We start from the raw sequence: 14,530 nt of genomic DNA, 5'->3' as shown, positions 1-14,530 counted from the left end.
TAACATATTATGCTGTAAAGAGAATACATATTATGGCACATTAAACCCCACTTATTTGTTTCTTCTTCAAATACATTGCGCAATCATAATACCTTAGGGGAACTACCACCACCTCGCTAATCCACCCTCCCAGATACTACTATTAGCTAAAGGGAGCTAAAACTTGTCTGCCGACCTATTTGATGGTCAGGCAGAGTGATCTCCCCTTACATATAAGACTTGGCTGCACAGTGTAAGAATATCCCAGTTATTACTTCCACTCGTCCCAAGAAGCACGCACTCGTCCCAAGAAGCACGCACTCGTCCCAAGAAGCACGCACTCGTCCCAAGAAGCACGCACTCGTCCCAAGAAGCACGCTCTCGTCCCAAGAAGCACGCTCTCGTCACAAGAGACCTAAAAAAAGCCAGAAGCTATGTGGAAGATATACCACTTGAAGTAGGAGGAGTTGTTTACCTCAAATGAAGTATAACCAATCTATATTTCCAGCTTATACTCTCTTTCTATCATGACAAAGTTTTGCCTTGACAAGTTGTCACCCTTTGTCATCATCAGATTTAGGAGCCTAGGCGACTTCACAGTCAGTTTGTGCTATACTTATTCATACGTGCAAGTCTCTTGTGCTCATATAACTCCTATATATGTGTAATTCCTTTACAAACAGGTACCTATTGGAGAGTTCCTATCCAAGGCTTTTGTAGCATCTGTGTGCCATCTTTACTTACACAGGTGGTCTCTGGGCCATGTTTCCTACAAGTATTGCCTCATAATGGATTTTGTTGCACCGGAAGTATGTCTCTATAACAGTGCCTCAATCCCCTTTTACACAAAGTTTTTTTTTGTTGTAATATGGACACTCTGGTACATTTCTGTATTTCTTCCATTCTTGTCGGTCAAGTACAGGTCAGAACTATGCATGGCTTATTCAGTCACCTCCTGCACATGCATGTTTCTATAGGCAACCCTTGAGTCCTGTTTATATACATAAACTTTAAATCATATTTATTGACCACTTAGTGGCTTCCACTTGTACCCTATACGACTTCATAAGTTACGACCGCTCCAGTGGCCTAGTGGTTAGAGCATCCGCCTCGGATGCGGGAGGTCATGGGTTCGATCCCCGGCCGAGTCATACCAAAGACTTACAAAAATGGTACTAACAGCTGCCTCGCTTTGCGTTCAGCATTAAGACGTTAGTGTTAGGACTGGTCAGCCTGGTTTCAGGATAATGTGACTGGGTGGGATATCATGCTACATGCTGCATGCTACATGTCTGCAGCATGATGTCCCAGTGCTAGACATCACTATAAACTGCCAGACATCATAGCGATATGACTGAAAAATTGTTAAAGCTACGTTAAAATCCAAATCACACACACACACTCATAAGTTATTTTCAGGCTATATTATATACATGTGTGCATGTCTTCATGCTCAGAAGAACTTCTCATATATCTATAATTCTGTCTTTTCTAGTATATAAGGTTGAGTTTTTTTACCGTGGTATTTTCAGCCTTGGAACACCATGCTTCAATGGTTCTACCTGTACAGGCCATCCTGGACCCTACTTACAGGTAAGCATTGTAATTGAAATCATCTGTTATCACTTTTTCCAGGGTAAAATTATGCACCCACACGGTATTCAAACATCACGTGTGTTGGCACACCGATTTATAAACAAGTGGTATTGTCTTTTGATTTTACCTGTATGCTTCCTTGCTTTATTAGACTTATCAATTTCTGGGTAACCCTTTTATTGATTTAGCTCTGCACAGACATTGCATTTTAGACAGGTGCAGGGCTACAGCTTTATTCATTTTGCTCTATTTTGTCTTACACATTAGATCTTTGGGCAAAGCACAAACAACATACAGCTCAGACCAAAGATGTCACCAGTCTGAATGCTGATTTATTTCCTCAGTGTAAATCTTTATGGGAACAAGGGAGATAATTCAGCTTTCCCTTTAGCCACGAAGCTCTGGACATTGAACACTCTGAAAAACAACTCCAAGACCCAAGTCACCACCAAAGGACCCATCATTTTTGGAACTCTCACTACCTTGGCACCTCGGTGTCCAGCTTGATAACTCCTACAGAATGGGACAGAGCTAACAAACAGAAAAGTCCTCTCTCATTCAGCAGGCATATGGACAAGTTACATAGATCAGATATACCATAACCCATCTCAACTGATAATCCTGATGATATCCTCCTCACTCTGATGGCCTATTTCCATTATGAATGGACTAGGCCATATACTTGAGATCACTAATGGCCAAATATCAATATTACATGTTCAATCAATAACAGCCAGGGTACGTCGAGGAAGACTTGGCCATTACTGTGGGTTTAGACGGCACATACCTTCATGTCTTGATTCATAAGGCTCCCAGGATGTTCCTGCTCTCCACCTACAACATCATCTTTCAATTCAGGGCACCCCAATTGAGGCTTAACATCGGCCCTGGTGTCTTCCCTTGCCTGATGAATTGAGCAATGGCACATATCTGGGCCATTTCTAAGGTGACAACACCAAGTTAACTGGACAACGTCCTGCAACAATATCAGCAAGTTAGCTCTGACCAGTCATGTTAACCCTTGTTACCAGTCAGGAGTTTTCATCAACAAGGAAAAATCCAACCTAGTAGCACCTGAACGATTTGTTTACCTAGGAGGGACTTCAATACACAGACACTATATTTTGTCTTCCTCAGGATCGGGCATTGAAACGACCCATGGTAGCACTTTACTTTCAAGGAATTCTATCCACTTAAGAATTGCTTCATTTGGCAGCGGACGCCATGGTCCTAGGTGGCCTTCTACTGCATTGCTTCTGTTTTTATCTGCATGAATGGAGTCCTCTTTGCCCACTGAACCATCCTCAAAATCTGCACCCAATTGTGGCACCATCGGTGGAATTGGGAGCAACCTAACCTTGCTCATGGCGGGTATGCATCCACCCGCTAGAGATTACAGTCTGTACCAATGCAAATATGAAGGCTCTTACCAGGAATGACATATTCATATCATTAATTCTGGAGAGGATGGCCATTGTTAAAGTCTTTCATTGGGGGCAAGAATATTTAGATGGCATGGAGTTCTCATTCTGTCTGACAGTGGTGACTTATCTCAGGTGTGGGATTAATCTTGAACAACAAGGAGGAACTCAATCCTCCAATGGTGATTTATCTTCAACAGCAAGGAGGACCTCTGTCCCCAGATCTTTGCGCTATGGTGTGGGACTTTTTGAAACGGCATTATCTTGAACAAGCCATACAGATTCACCATATCCTGGGACTCCTCAGTGCACTGACCGACCCTTCATCACAGAGCAATCAGCTAGTATAGAAGGAATGGTCTCTCCATCCCTTGGTTCTCACTCAGATCTGTACCCGATGGGACCAGCTATTGGTGGGCCTGTTTGTGACAGTTGGGAATGTCAAAACCCCATCCTTTGTCTCTCCCATCACGGACCCAACAGCTTGGGCAGTGAATGCCCTATCATTGGATTGGACCAACCCCACCCAAACCTCTGATTCCATAGTGATACAAAAAGCAAGGGAATCAGCCTGTAGCCTCATTCTCATTGCAACACTCCATCAGGAGGAGTTATGGATTAACTACCTCATCAATCTTGCACTGGAAACCCCACATGATTCAGGTTTTTCCTTCATTTAATCATGTAACCATGACGCAGTTGTTTCATCCTTGTCCAGAACCCAGAACCTTTATGTCTGGATCATCTCAAACAGGCCGTACAAATTAAACATTTTCGCAAACAGTAGTGGAGATGATCGCTTAGGGGCAACAGCACACCACTCCGAAAGCATATGAAGTCAGTGGCACAGTTTAACCCAGTGGTGCGCAAATGAATATATATTACCTCTTCAGGCATCAATACTGCAGATAGCTTACTTCTTCCTCAGGTTGTTTGAAGAGAGCAAATTAAAACAGAGTACAGTCAAAGGTTGAATGCGCCATGATAACTGATACCTTTCATCAACCTCGGAGAGAGAATATCGGACAAACCCAGAACTTATCCAACCTTCTCACCAACTTTAATTATTCATGGCCAAAAATGTTAACCCTATCTTGGGTATTAACCTGGCTGGATAAAACACCTGAACCATTTCCAGTGGCATCTTTGACACTGTTTCTTACAAGACCTGCTTCCTTATGGCATTAGCAGCTGCAGGCAGAATTCTTGAGACACATGTCTTATCAGCAAACTTGATTTACATGCAAGCTCTGACAAGACGGGCCAGTCTTATTCATGACGGCATCCTCTTTCATCGCCGAGAACTGTCTGTCTTCCATGGGTAGCTAAACTTTTGTTGCAAACTCTGTATCTCATCTGGACACATCAACTAAAGGTCACTTACAAGACACAGTCTGGGTTTTCAGGTGATTCGTTAATACGAACAGAGCCCTTGCATCGAGAGAGATCAGGCCTTGTTCTACTTATCATAAATGGACAGGAGTATCCATCAGAACGAAATATCACATCCTGGAGTACAGCAATTATTCGCTCAGCATATAGGGAAATAACCCCAGCTCAATGAAATTTTACACACTGTGACTCAAGAGGTTCGAGCAGTTGCCTCCAACCTAGCATCAGACCGGAACTGTTCGCTAACCATCATCAGTCAACGTGTGGAAAGGCGATTGGAGTCCACATTGTCTAGCTTTTATCTCCAAAATCTGACATCCCAGAGAGGCTGATTCGTTCTGGTAGGACCTATATCCACAACTCAACAGGTCTTCCTTCCTGATCGATCAACAGCTTCCTAAGATGCAGTTTTATGACTTCCGCTGGATTTGCGAGGGGAAATTGTTTCCCTTTCTGAAGCTGTGTCCCAACAGATGGAGTCTACTCCAGTTGGGTTACCTAGAAGCTGTCTCAATGCCTTAGGGGACCAGAGATGGTATCTCTTTGGTAAGGGGATGTACCTTGTAAGGGGATGTACCTCCCTCCACTTCTTACCTATTCTACTCAAGTATTATGATTGGCTAACATTTTCAAAGAAGAAACCAATTTTTCCTAGTCACGTTTCTTCGAAAATACTTACCCAATCATAATACATATACACCCTCCCAGCCTCCCCAGTTACATATATAGGGAACATGCCCTCCACACCAGTAATAACTGAGATATTCTCACAATGAGCAGTCAAAGTCTTATATGTAAGTAGAAATCACTCTGCCCAACCGCCAGATAGGTTGGCAGATAACTTTTAGCCCCCTTTAGCTAAAAGTAGTATCTGGGAGAGCAGGATTTGTGAGGTAGTGATAGTTTTCCTAAGGTATTATGATTGGGTAAATATTGTCGAATGGGTATATTTTACTAGGAAAAATTGGTTTTCAGTCCCCATGAAGAATGTAAAATGTTTTGCCAATAAAAAATCTACTTGAAAATCTTCTGGTTTGAGATCCCGGTTCTATCACTTGTAATTAACTGATACTGTCACACTTTTGCCAGTGAAATCAAATACATGATGATCCAGAAGCTCTGTCTTGATGGTTGTCTTATCCCTTTTGTGGAGAGGACCAGATTTTTAGGGCTTATTTTCACCTGTAAACTTACTCCCCTTATACATGTTTGATGTGTCAGGAACAAATGTAAAATAGGCCTGGATGGTTATGGGTCATGGCAAACACAGATTGGGGAGTGGATGGGATGGTCTTGCCATTTTTATGCAGTCATTAGAAATATCTGCCTTCCAGTGCATGATCTGATACACAGTCAGGGACTAAGACAAGGTACATTTAGACTGATACACAATCAGGGACTAAGTCAAGGTACATTTAGACTGATACACAATCAGGGACTAAGTCAAGGTACATTTAGACTGATACACAATCAGGGACTAAGTCAAGGTACATTTAGACTGATACACAATCAGGGACTAAGTCAAGGTACATTTAGACTGATACACAATCAGGGACTAAGTCAAGGTACATTTAGAACTTCCCTTCAGAAAGCCTATATGTTAAAGCAAATGAGCCATAATTTTATCTCAGATTAAATTGGCTCTTGAATAAACAATCCTCAAATCCATTTTGTTCCATATACAGTGTCATATTTTTATTTAGTCCCAAATAACAAACCTTGTACACTCAAAAACCATATATAATTCCATCATTCCACCATTTTGCTTACAAATTCATCCTTAGATAGAAACAACAAACATCAGTATTGGAAATACTAAAATATTACAAAATTCTGTTTCAAAATCACCACCTTTGCTGTCAACACCACAAAAATTATATTTGTTTCTGGCCAATTAAAAAAAATAACAACAAATTCTCTTCTTGTTCAGAGTAAATTCAGTTAAATAAGTGCCTCCTATTGTAATTATATTCTCTGCATACAAATGATTTGAAAGCTCACAACAGAGTTAAAACTGCCAACACCTCATGACACTATTATGAGCTGGTAACCAAATCAATCTCATTTTTTTCGACAGAAAGTGCACCCATAATAATAACTTTTAACTGCATGGAAACTATTAAAAGAACACATTTCATTTTTTTAGGTTTTCCTTTTTATCTTAAATCTGATAACCCATCCTAGATATTACACAAACATAATGTGCTCATGTAATCTAAGTTTTCTGTGCTATTGTTGGCCATGTCATATTGGTTTAGAGGTAATGGAAGGGCAGATCAAGTAGCCACGACTGTCCCACATCACCTGTTTTTCCAAATGGAATATGCCATGTACTAAATTCAAAATATTGTGTAAATCGGCATGTTTCTGCTACATGGAAAAATACTTGGAATGAAAACTCCACAGAAATTATAACAGAAGCTTGATGGTTGATGTCTATCAGCCTGTAGGAATTTATTCACTTCTGATCCTCACTTTCCTTGCTGAGGTTTCCTTCACTTGCCCCATAAACTCAGAGGCTGACAAAAGTAACATCACAAACAGACAAATCATATTTACATGAGTTTATAGCGCATGTTCCAACTTCTTTATCTTTTTCGTCAATCTACTCTGTCTCTATGTTAATCTCCTGGTTAACAGAATTATACATGTCTCCAGTAATTTCTTCCTGCTTGGTCTTCCATGCATCTGCAACAACCATCTACTGCTAAGCTTGGGAATATATTTGAGGGTGGGTTTTAGATATATGTATGTATAACAGTTGATGTCAATTGTCACCTGGGCTTGGGCTAAAGGGTAATTATTTTAAGAATGGAGGGGAATGTATGTGAGGACATGCAGTGGCTCTAAGAATGGAGTGAAATGTTTGCTTAGGGACAAACAAAGGATCTAGGAATGGAGTGCAATGTATGTGGGGACATGGAATGTTTCTAGGAATGGAGAAGAATGTGTAAAGAGGACATACATTGGTTCTAGAAATGGAGGCAAATGTGTACAGGGACATGCTTTTCTTCTCAAAATAGAGTAATGTGTGTTGAGACATGCATTTGTTCCATATATGGAAAGGAATTTGTGGAGAAAGATAAAGCTGTAAAGATATGCAATGGTTTTATGAACGGAGGAGAATGTTTGGAGTTATGAAATGGTTTTTGGAATGGAGGAGAATTTGTTAGGACATCCAGTCGTTCTCAGATTGGGAGGGAATGTGTAGGGTCAACTTTACTGCACATGTCATGTGAAATTTGCTATTTTCTTTGATTATCAGAAATGAGTAATGCCATAGTAGGGTGAATAACAAGTGATTTTTCTTTTTCATCACAGGTTGTCAATGTATGGGAACATATCCCTAAAGAAAAACGGGTGGTACTGAAAGCCCCATTATATGGTCACACGGAACCTGTGACATGTGTAGCTGCCTCTCCAGCATACAACATCATTGTGAGTGGGTCACATGATCGCACATGCATCATTTGGGACTTGATGAGGCTTGTGTATGTCAGACAGCTGCGTGGACACTCTGCTCCCATTGCCAGTGTGTGCATCAATGAGCTAACTGTAAGTTATCATTTTCAGAATGATTTTGCTTGCATAGTGACAGACAGAAATTATTTTCAATGAAAATGATTCTTTTACTACAGGTAGTGTAGTATCAAGAAACTGAAGGTTGAATTACCTCATCTTAAAAAATATGTTTTGAAAGTAATTGCAGTGAAAATTTTAAATCCTTATGTACTGAAAGTTTGATAGCATTGGGTGCCACATGTTTTCTTTCACATGTTAGCAATCTATGTGTATTCCAGGGAGACATAGCTACCTGTGCAGGGACATATCTCCATCTGTGGTCAATCAATATGGAGGAGATTGCCTGTGTGAACACAGCCTCTATCAGGAGCCAGCAGATTCTCTGTGTAGCCATGTCACAGGTATATTAATATTTTGTGTTATCATGTCACAAGTATGACACATATTTGTTGACTCTTCATGTGACCTTGTCACGGGTATAATATCTCTCAGTTAATGCTGTATAATCATACCACATACCACTGGTATGACATTTCTCGTTTGGCACTCTGTCCATGTCAAAGACATCGCTGTCTTGACAATTTGTGTAGATATGTTACAGGTATGACAACTCTATGTTTATACTTTGTGTATAGCCATGGCAGATGTGTGATAAAACTGTGTACACTGTGTTATTATGCCACAGGTGTTATCTCTTTGTAAACAATGTGTAGCCTTGTCACTAGTTTGATTATATATTGACATAAGTCTTGTCACATGTTTCTATGTTTACACTCTGTGCAGTTATATTGCAGGCATCACATATCTCTTTTGACATGGTGTAGACCTGTCACAAACATCACATTTCCCTTTTGACACTGTGTAGACATGTCATAAGCATCACATCTCCCTTTGACACTGTAGACATGTCACCATTCTATCTCTTTTGACACCGTGTAGCCATGTCACAAACATCACATCTCTGTTTGACACTGTAGACATGTCAGCATCATATCTCTCTTTTGACACTGTGTAGCCATGTCACAAACATCACATTTCCCTTTGACACTGTTGACATGTCACCATTATATCTCTTTTGACACTGTGTAGCCACGTTGCAAACATCACATCTCCCTATTAACAGTGTGTCGTGTTATGAATATTTAATTTGTGTTGTGTGCTTTACCTTTGTAATTGTCGGTAGGAGTTTGGGCCTACCTGGCAAGTATAATGTTTAAAAAAATATGTTTACTTGGATTTGAGTTCTGTATGGCTTTTATTCTGTAAGTTCAATGCATCTGTATGGCTTGTTTGTCTGTAATTATAGAATTCGTTTGAATAATTTATAACAGTTCCAGAATAATATTATATTCCCATGAGCACTTTCTATTTCCACTGAATAGTCAAAACAAATGGATATACATAATACTACCTACAAAACATGATCAATCTTTTCCATAAAAAAAGTTTCCACTCAGATTGATTCATTATTGTATTGTGTTTTATAGTTAAAGGAAATGATATTACTGCTATAGTCAGGTCTTTTGCATAAAGTCATTGCATCATTATTAGAAAATGTAATTTAACATCTGTCATTCCATGCGGGGTAGGTAGAGGGTGAAAGCAATGAAAGTCATCCAGATGTTTGTGTAGAAAGAAATTTACAGGCACATATAGCCATTAACATGAGAGAGAGAGAGAGAGAGATGTGAAATCAATCCCTTGTCTTGTATAGACTGCAGATGACTTCTTTTCACTCTGTCACATTTTACGCATATTTATTGCAGATAACTATTACTTTTAACTCCCCATCTCTTTTTCTCTCACACACACACGCAGACATAAAATATGGCATCCAAATATATGATATGAAGAAATTTTTAAACTACTGGGAATTGATATTGACTTTCGACTGCAGTTTGATTCACATACAAAATCTCCTTAGGAAAGCTTCAGAGCAACTCTCTTGAAATATATTGGCCAGAAGTTAACTAGACTCAACAAACTGACAATCTTACATACATTTATACTTTCCAATTTCAACTTCATTCCATTGCCCTTACATTTCTGCCTAAAATTTCTACAATGACATGAATACTACTAAATTTTAAAAAATACAAAAGCCTGCTCTGAAATTTTTGTATGATGATTACAGAAGCAGTTATTATAAACTCCTCCTTAAGGCAAAAATGACAACCCTGAAGGTGCTATGGTTCTAGATACTTTAAAAATTTTGTATGAATTTGCTTCCTTGTGTTTGGATAATTTGATATGTTTTAAACACAGTCAGTCTAATATTTAGATATTCAGTTATTTTATTTCTCCTAAGAATGAAAACCTCAACATTGGTAAATTTAGATATGCAGCTGTATTCTATGGAATGAGATACCTAATCACTTTAGAGACCAATGCCATTCTATGGAATGAGATACCTAATCCCTTTAGAGACCAATACCATTCTATGGAATGAGGTACCTAATCACTTTAGAGACCAATGCCATTCTATGGAATGAGATACCTAATCACTTTAGAGACCGAAGCCATTCTATGGAATAAGATACCTAATCACTTTAGAGACCGATGCCATTCTATGGAATGAGATACCTAATCACTTTAGAGACGGATGCCATTCAATGGAATGAGATACCTAATCACTTTAGAGACTGATGCCATTCTATGGAATGAGATACCTAATCACTTTAGAGACCGATGCCATTCTATGGAATAAGATACCTAATCACTTTAGAGACCGATGCCATTCTATGGAATGAGATACCTAATCACTTTAGAGACCAATGCCATTCTATGGAATGAGATACCTAATCACTTTAGAGACTGATGCCATTCTATGGAATGAGATACCTAATCACTTTAGAGACCAATGCCATTCTATGGAATAAGATACCTAATCACTTTAGAGACTGATGCCATTCTATGGAATGAGATACCTAATCACTTTAGAGACTGATGCCATTCTATGGAATGAGATACCTAATCACTTTAGAGACTGATGCCATTCTATGGAATGAGATACCTAATCACTTTAGAGACTGATGCCATTCTATGGAATGAGATACCTAATCACTTTAGAGACCAATGCCATTCTATGGAATGAGATACCTAGTCACTTTAGAGACTGATGCCATTCTATGGAATGAGATACCTAATCACTTTAGAGACTGATCAAATTCATTTAGATTAATAATTTTATCCTGAAATGGTAAAGACTGTAAACATAATGTTACCCCACCCCCAACAAAAAAAACCACACACTCTCTCCTGCCATGATGACAACTGCTATGTTTGAGTTACCTTTTGTTATCTGTCCTTGTCTTGTGTACTATCAAGTGTCCTAATGTTAACTCCTTACTTTGTAAGTAAGGCATGCTTTTAGTCCTAATTTTTGGTGTTTCTAAAATTTTGATTTTAATGTATAATTAAGTTACCTAGACTTTTTTGCATCCTTAAGATCCTGACCTTTCTTGTGATTTTTTTAGTTACCTAAATACTAAATTCACTTTTTACAGCCTGCTCTGCTTGTTCATATTTTAAGTTATGCACTATGTGTTTTGTCCAATTGTATATACATATTATACCATGTTTCTATGTCTTTCAAACTCATATTAAGTTATGCACTATGTGTTTTGTCCTATTGTATCTACGTATTATACCATGTTTGTATGTCTTTCAAACTCATATTTTAAGTAATGCACTATGTGTTTTGTCCTATTGTAGCTACGTATTATACCATGTTTGTATGTCTTTCAAACTCATATTTTAAGTAATGCACTATGTGTTTTGTCCAATTGTATCTATGTATTATACCATGTTTGTATGTCTTTCAAACTCATTTTAAGTTATGTACTATGTGTTTTGTCCTATTGTATCTATGTATTATGCCATGTTTCTGTGTCTTTCAAACTCATATTTGATTTAATGTCTTTGTTGTTTTTCATGCCATGTCAATGAAAAGCTCATATAGCTTAAGTTGAATTGTTTATAATCATGCTGGCTATAAATAAATCTTATTTAATAGGATGCAAATAATCTCTGTCAGAAGTATTAAATTTAGCTCAATGAAAATTAATCACTGTGTTCCCTACAGGTCTTCTTTAGGCCCATTTCCTTTTTTTCCTTCATAAATAACCTTCCTCTAAGGACAGCACACAACGCAGACTTACTTGCAGATGATACTACTATAATAGCTTCATGCAGTGATGTAATTACCATATAATCTCTAAGCCTCAGGTAGTGATGTAATTACCATATAATCTCTAAGCCTCAGGTAGTGATGTAATTACCATATAATCTCTAAGCCTCAGGTAGTGATGTAATTACCATATAATCTCTAAGCCTCAGGTAGTGATGTAATTACCATATAATCTCTAAGCCTCAGGTAGTGATGTAATTACCATATAATCTCTAGGCCTCATGTAGTGATATAATTACCATATAATCTCTAGGCCTCAGGTAGTGATGTAATTACCATATAATCTCTAAGCCTCAGGTAGTGATGTAATTACCATATAATCTCTAAGCCTCATGTAGTGGTGTAATTACAATATAATCTCTAGGCCTCATATAGTGATGTAATTACCATATAATCTCTAAGCCTCATGTAGTGATGTAATTACCATATAATCTCTAGGCCTCATGTAGTGATGTAATTACCATATACTCTATAAGCCTCATGTGGTGATGTAATTACCATATAATATCTAAGTCTCAGGTAGTGATGTAATTACCATATAATCTCTAAGCCTCAATTAGTGATGTAATTACCATATAATCTCTAAACCTCAGGTGGTTATGTAATTACCATACAAGCTCTATAATACTCCTCAATAAGAAGTATTGAGATGTGGCCAAAAGAAAACCAAAACTATGTATGGTACGAGACTCGTGTAAGAAGTATTGATATGTGGCCAAAATGAAAACAAAGCTATGTATGATACGAGACACATATAAGAAGTATTGAGATGTGGCCAAACCAAAACCAAAATTATGTATGGTATGAGACTCATGTAAGAAGTATTGAGATGTGGCCAAAAGAAAACCAAAACTAAGTATAGTACGAGACTTATGTAAGAAGTATTGAGATGTGGCAAAAATGAAACCAAAACTATGTATGGTATGAGACTTATGTAAGAAGTATTGGGATGTGGCCAAAATGAAACCAAAACTATGTATGGTATGAGACTCATGTAAGAAGTATTGAGATTTGACAAAAACAAAATTATGTATGGTAATACTCATCTAAGAAGCAGCGCACTTGTTAGAAAATTATTAGGTTGGAAATCATTTAGGAGTGATGGTTAAGAACTGAAATGGCTTCATATAAATGATAGAATAAAGAGTTGAAGGCAGTACATGCTACAGATGTTCAAATTATAATATTGGTCTGTCTGAGTATGTGAGAGAACTATTTTATGAAATAATGGGCCGTATGCTTTACAGTCAGCTTTATGTGGCCACTTGAAATTTCCGTGACCCAGTACTGAACAATTTTGATGTAGATTTAAATATTCTGGAACAAAGATATGGAATTCTTTGTCCAGATCAGTTATATTAACCACTTGATTTTGATTCATTTCTACATGTCATTATATTTTTTCTAAAGTTCCCGTTTCTGTTTAACTGTTTTTTCTTTGCACATACTAATTTCTGTTTTGAAATTCTCTTTTAATATAAATGATGTGTTCAGAGTAATGTAAAATCAGATCACTTGATTTTTTCTTGTTAAATGTTTAGACGTTGCTTTTTTCCACATGTTTTGTTTCAGTTAGTAAGATTCAAGCAGGTATAGTGTTAGAAAATAACTGAGGGTTCCAAGGTAGACCAAATAAATCAGGACTATAATTGAGCTACCCTCATTAAATAAAGAACAATTAGTATTATTATCATTATTAGTAGTAGTACTACTAGTACTATTACTACTGCAAACTTTCATATAGCAGTAGTATCCATTAGTCACATACTGACAGGGGAGGAACCCAGTTGAAGTTAAAGCCCAGGCCAATACACACATATTTATATATTTCGCACTGAAGAATAGTTTAGGATAGGGCCAAAGTAATGTCAGATGGGGTCTTACAGTTATGGTGATCACACTCAGTGTCACATAATTCTTTAGGAAACATACAGCTGTTTTCTTGTTGAGACATCTGTAGATCTAACTCAAGTTATAATGAAAACCTATTGTGAACAGGGTCAGCATCCACTTGACTTCTATTTGATTTATCACTTGTCATATACAATATGGCTTCCACTTTATACATGACTTGTGTTGATAAAAATCACTTTGCCATATGCATTATGTCTTCCACTTATGTTGGTGGAGCCACAGTGGCTCAGTGGTTAGCATCCCAGACTCATGACTGAAAAGGTGTGGGTTTGAAGCCTGGGTCAGCTACTTTGGTGCATCCTGGATCATGGCACTTGAATCCTTTTGCCTGGATCAAGGCACTTGAATCCTTTTGCCTGGGTGCTAAATAACTATTTAGGTTGTGTGCCATAAAGCAGCAAACCAAACCTAACCAAGATACTATTTTTGGTAAATATCACTTGGCCACAATATACAATACAGTTTCCACTTTGTATATGACCGGTTATAGTTAATATCTCTTGACAATATACAATAC

The 14,530-nt window shown here is 37.9% G+C and overlaps 1 protein-coding gene across 3 annotated transcripts in view; it reads left to right on the top strand.

The window, feature by feature from the left end:
- The window catches only part of LOC149806226 (WD repeat and FYVE domain-containing protein 3-like), a 413,256-nt gene that overhangs the window by 361,002 nt on the left and 37,724 nt on the right, over window positions 1–14,530 (top strand). For all 3 annotated transcript variants that reach the window (XM_089951178.1, XM_089951177.1, XM_089951179.1), the window contains 2 exons: window positions 7,710–7,943; window positions 8,189–8,311. In XM_089951178.1, the coding sequence (XP_089807304.1) occupies window positions 7,710–7,943; window positions 8,189–8,311 (357 nt within the window). The remainder of the gene's footprint in view (window positions 1–7,709; window positions 7,944–8,188; window positions 8,312–14,530) is intronic.

Source organism: Sinohyriopsis cumingii, chromosome 2 (assembly GCF_028554795.1).
Source record: "Sinohyriopsis cumingii isolate HCF-2022 chromosome 2, ASM2855479v2, whole genome shotgun sequence".
Classification (NCBI taxonomy): domain Eukaryota; kingdom Metazoa; phylum Mollusca; class Bivalvia; order Unionida; family Unionidae; genus Sinohyriopsis; species Sinohyriopsis cumingii.
The sequence above is the reverse complement of the archived record's forward strand: the minus strand, read 5'-3'. Positions and strand labels throughout refer to the sequence as shown.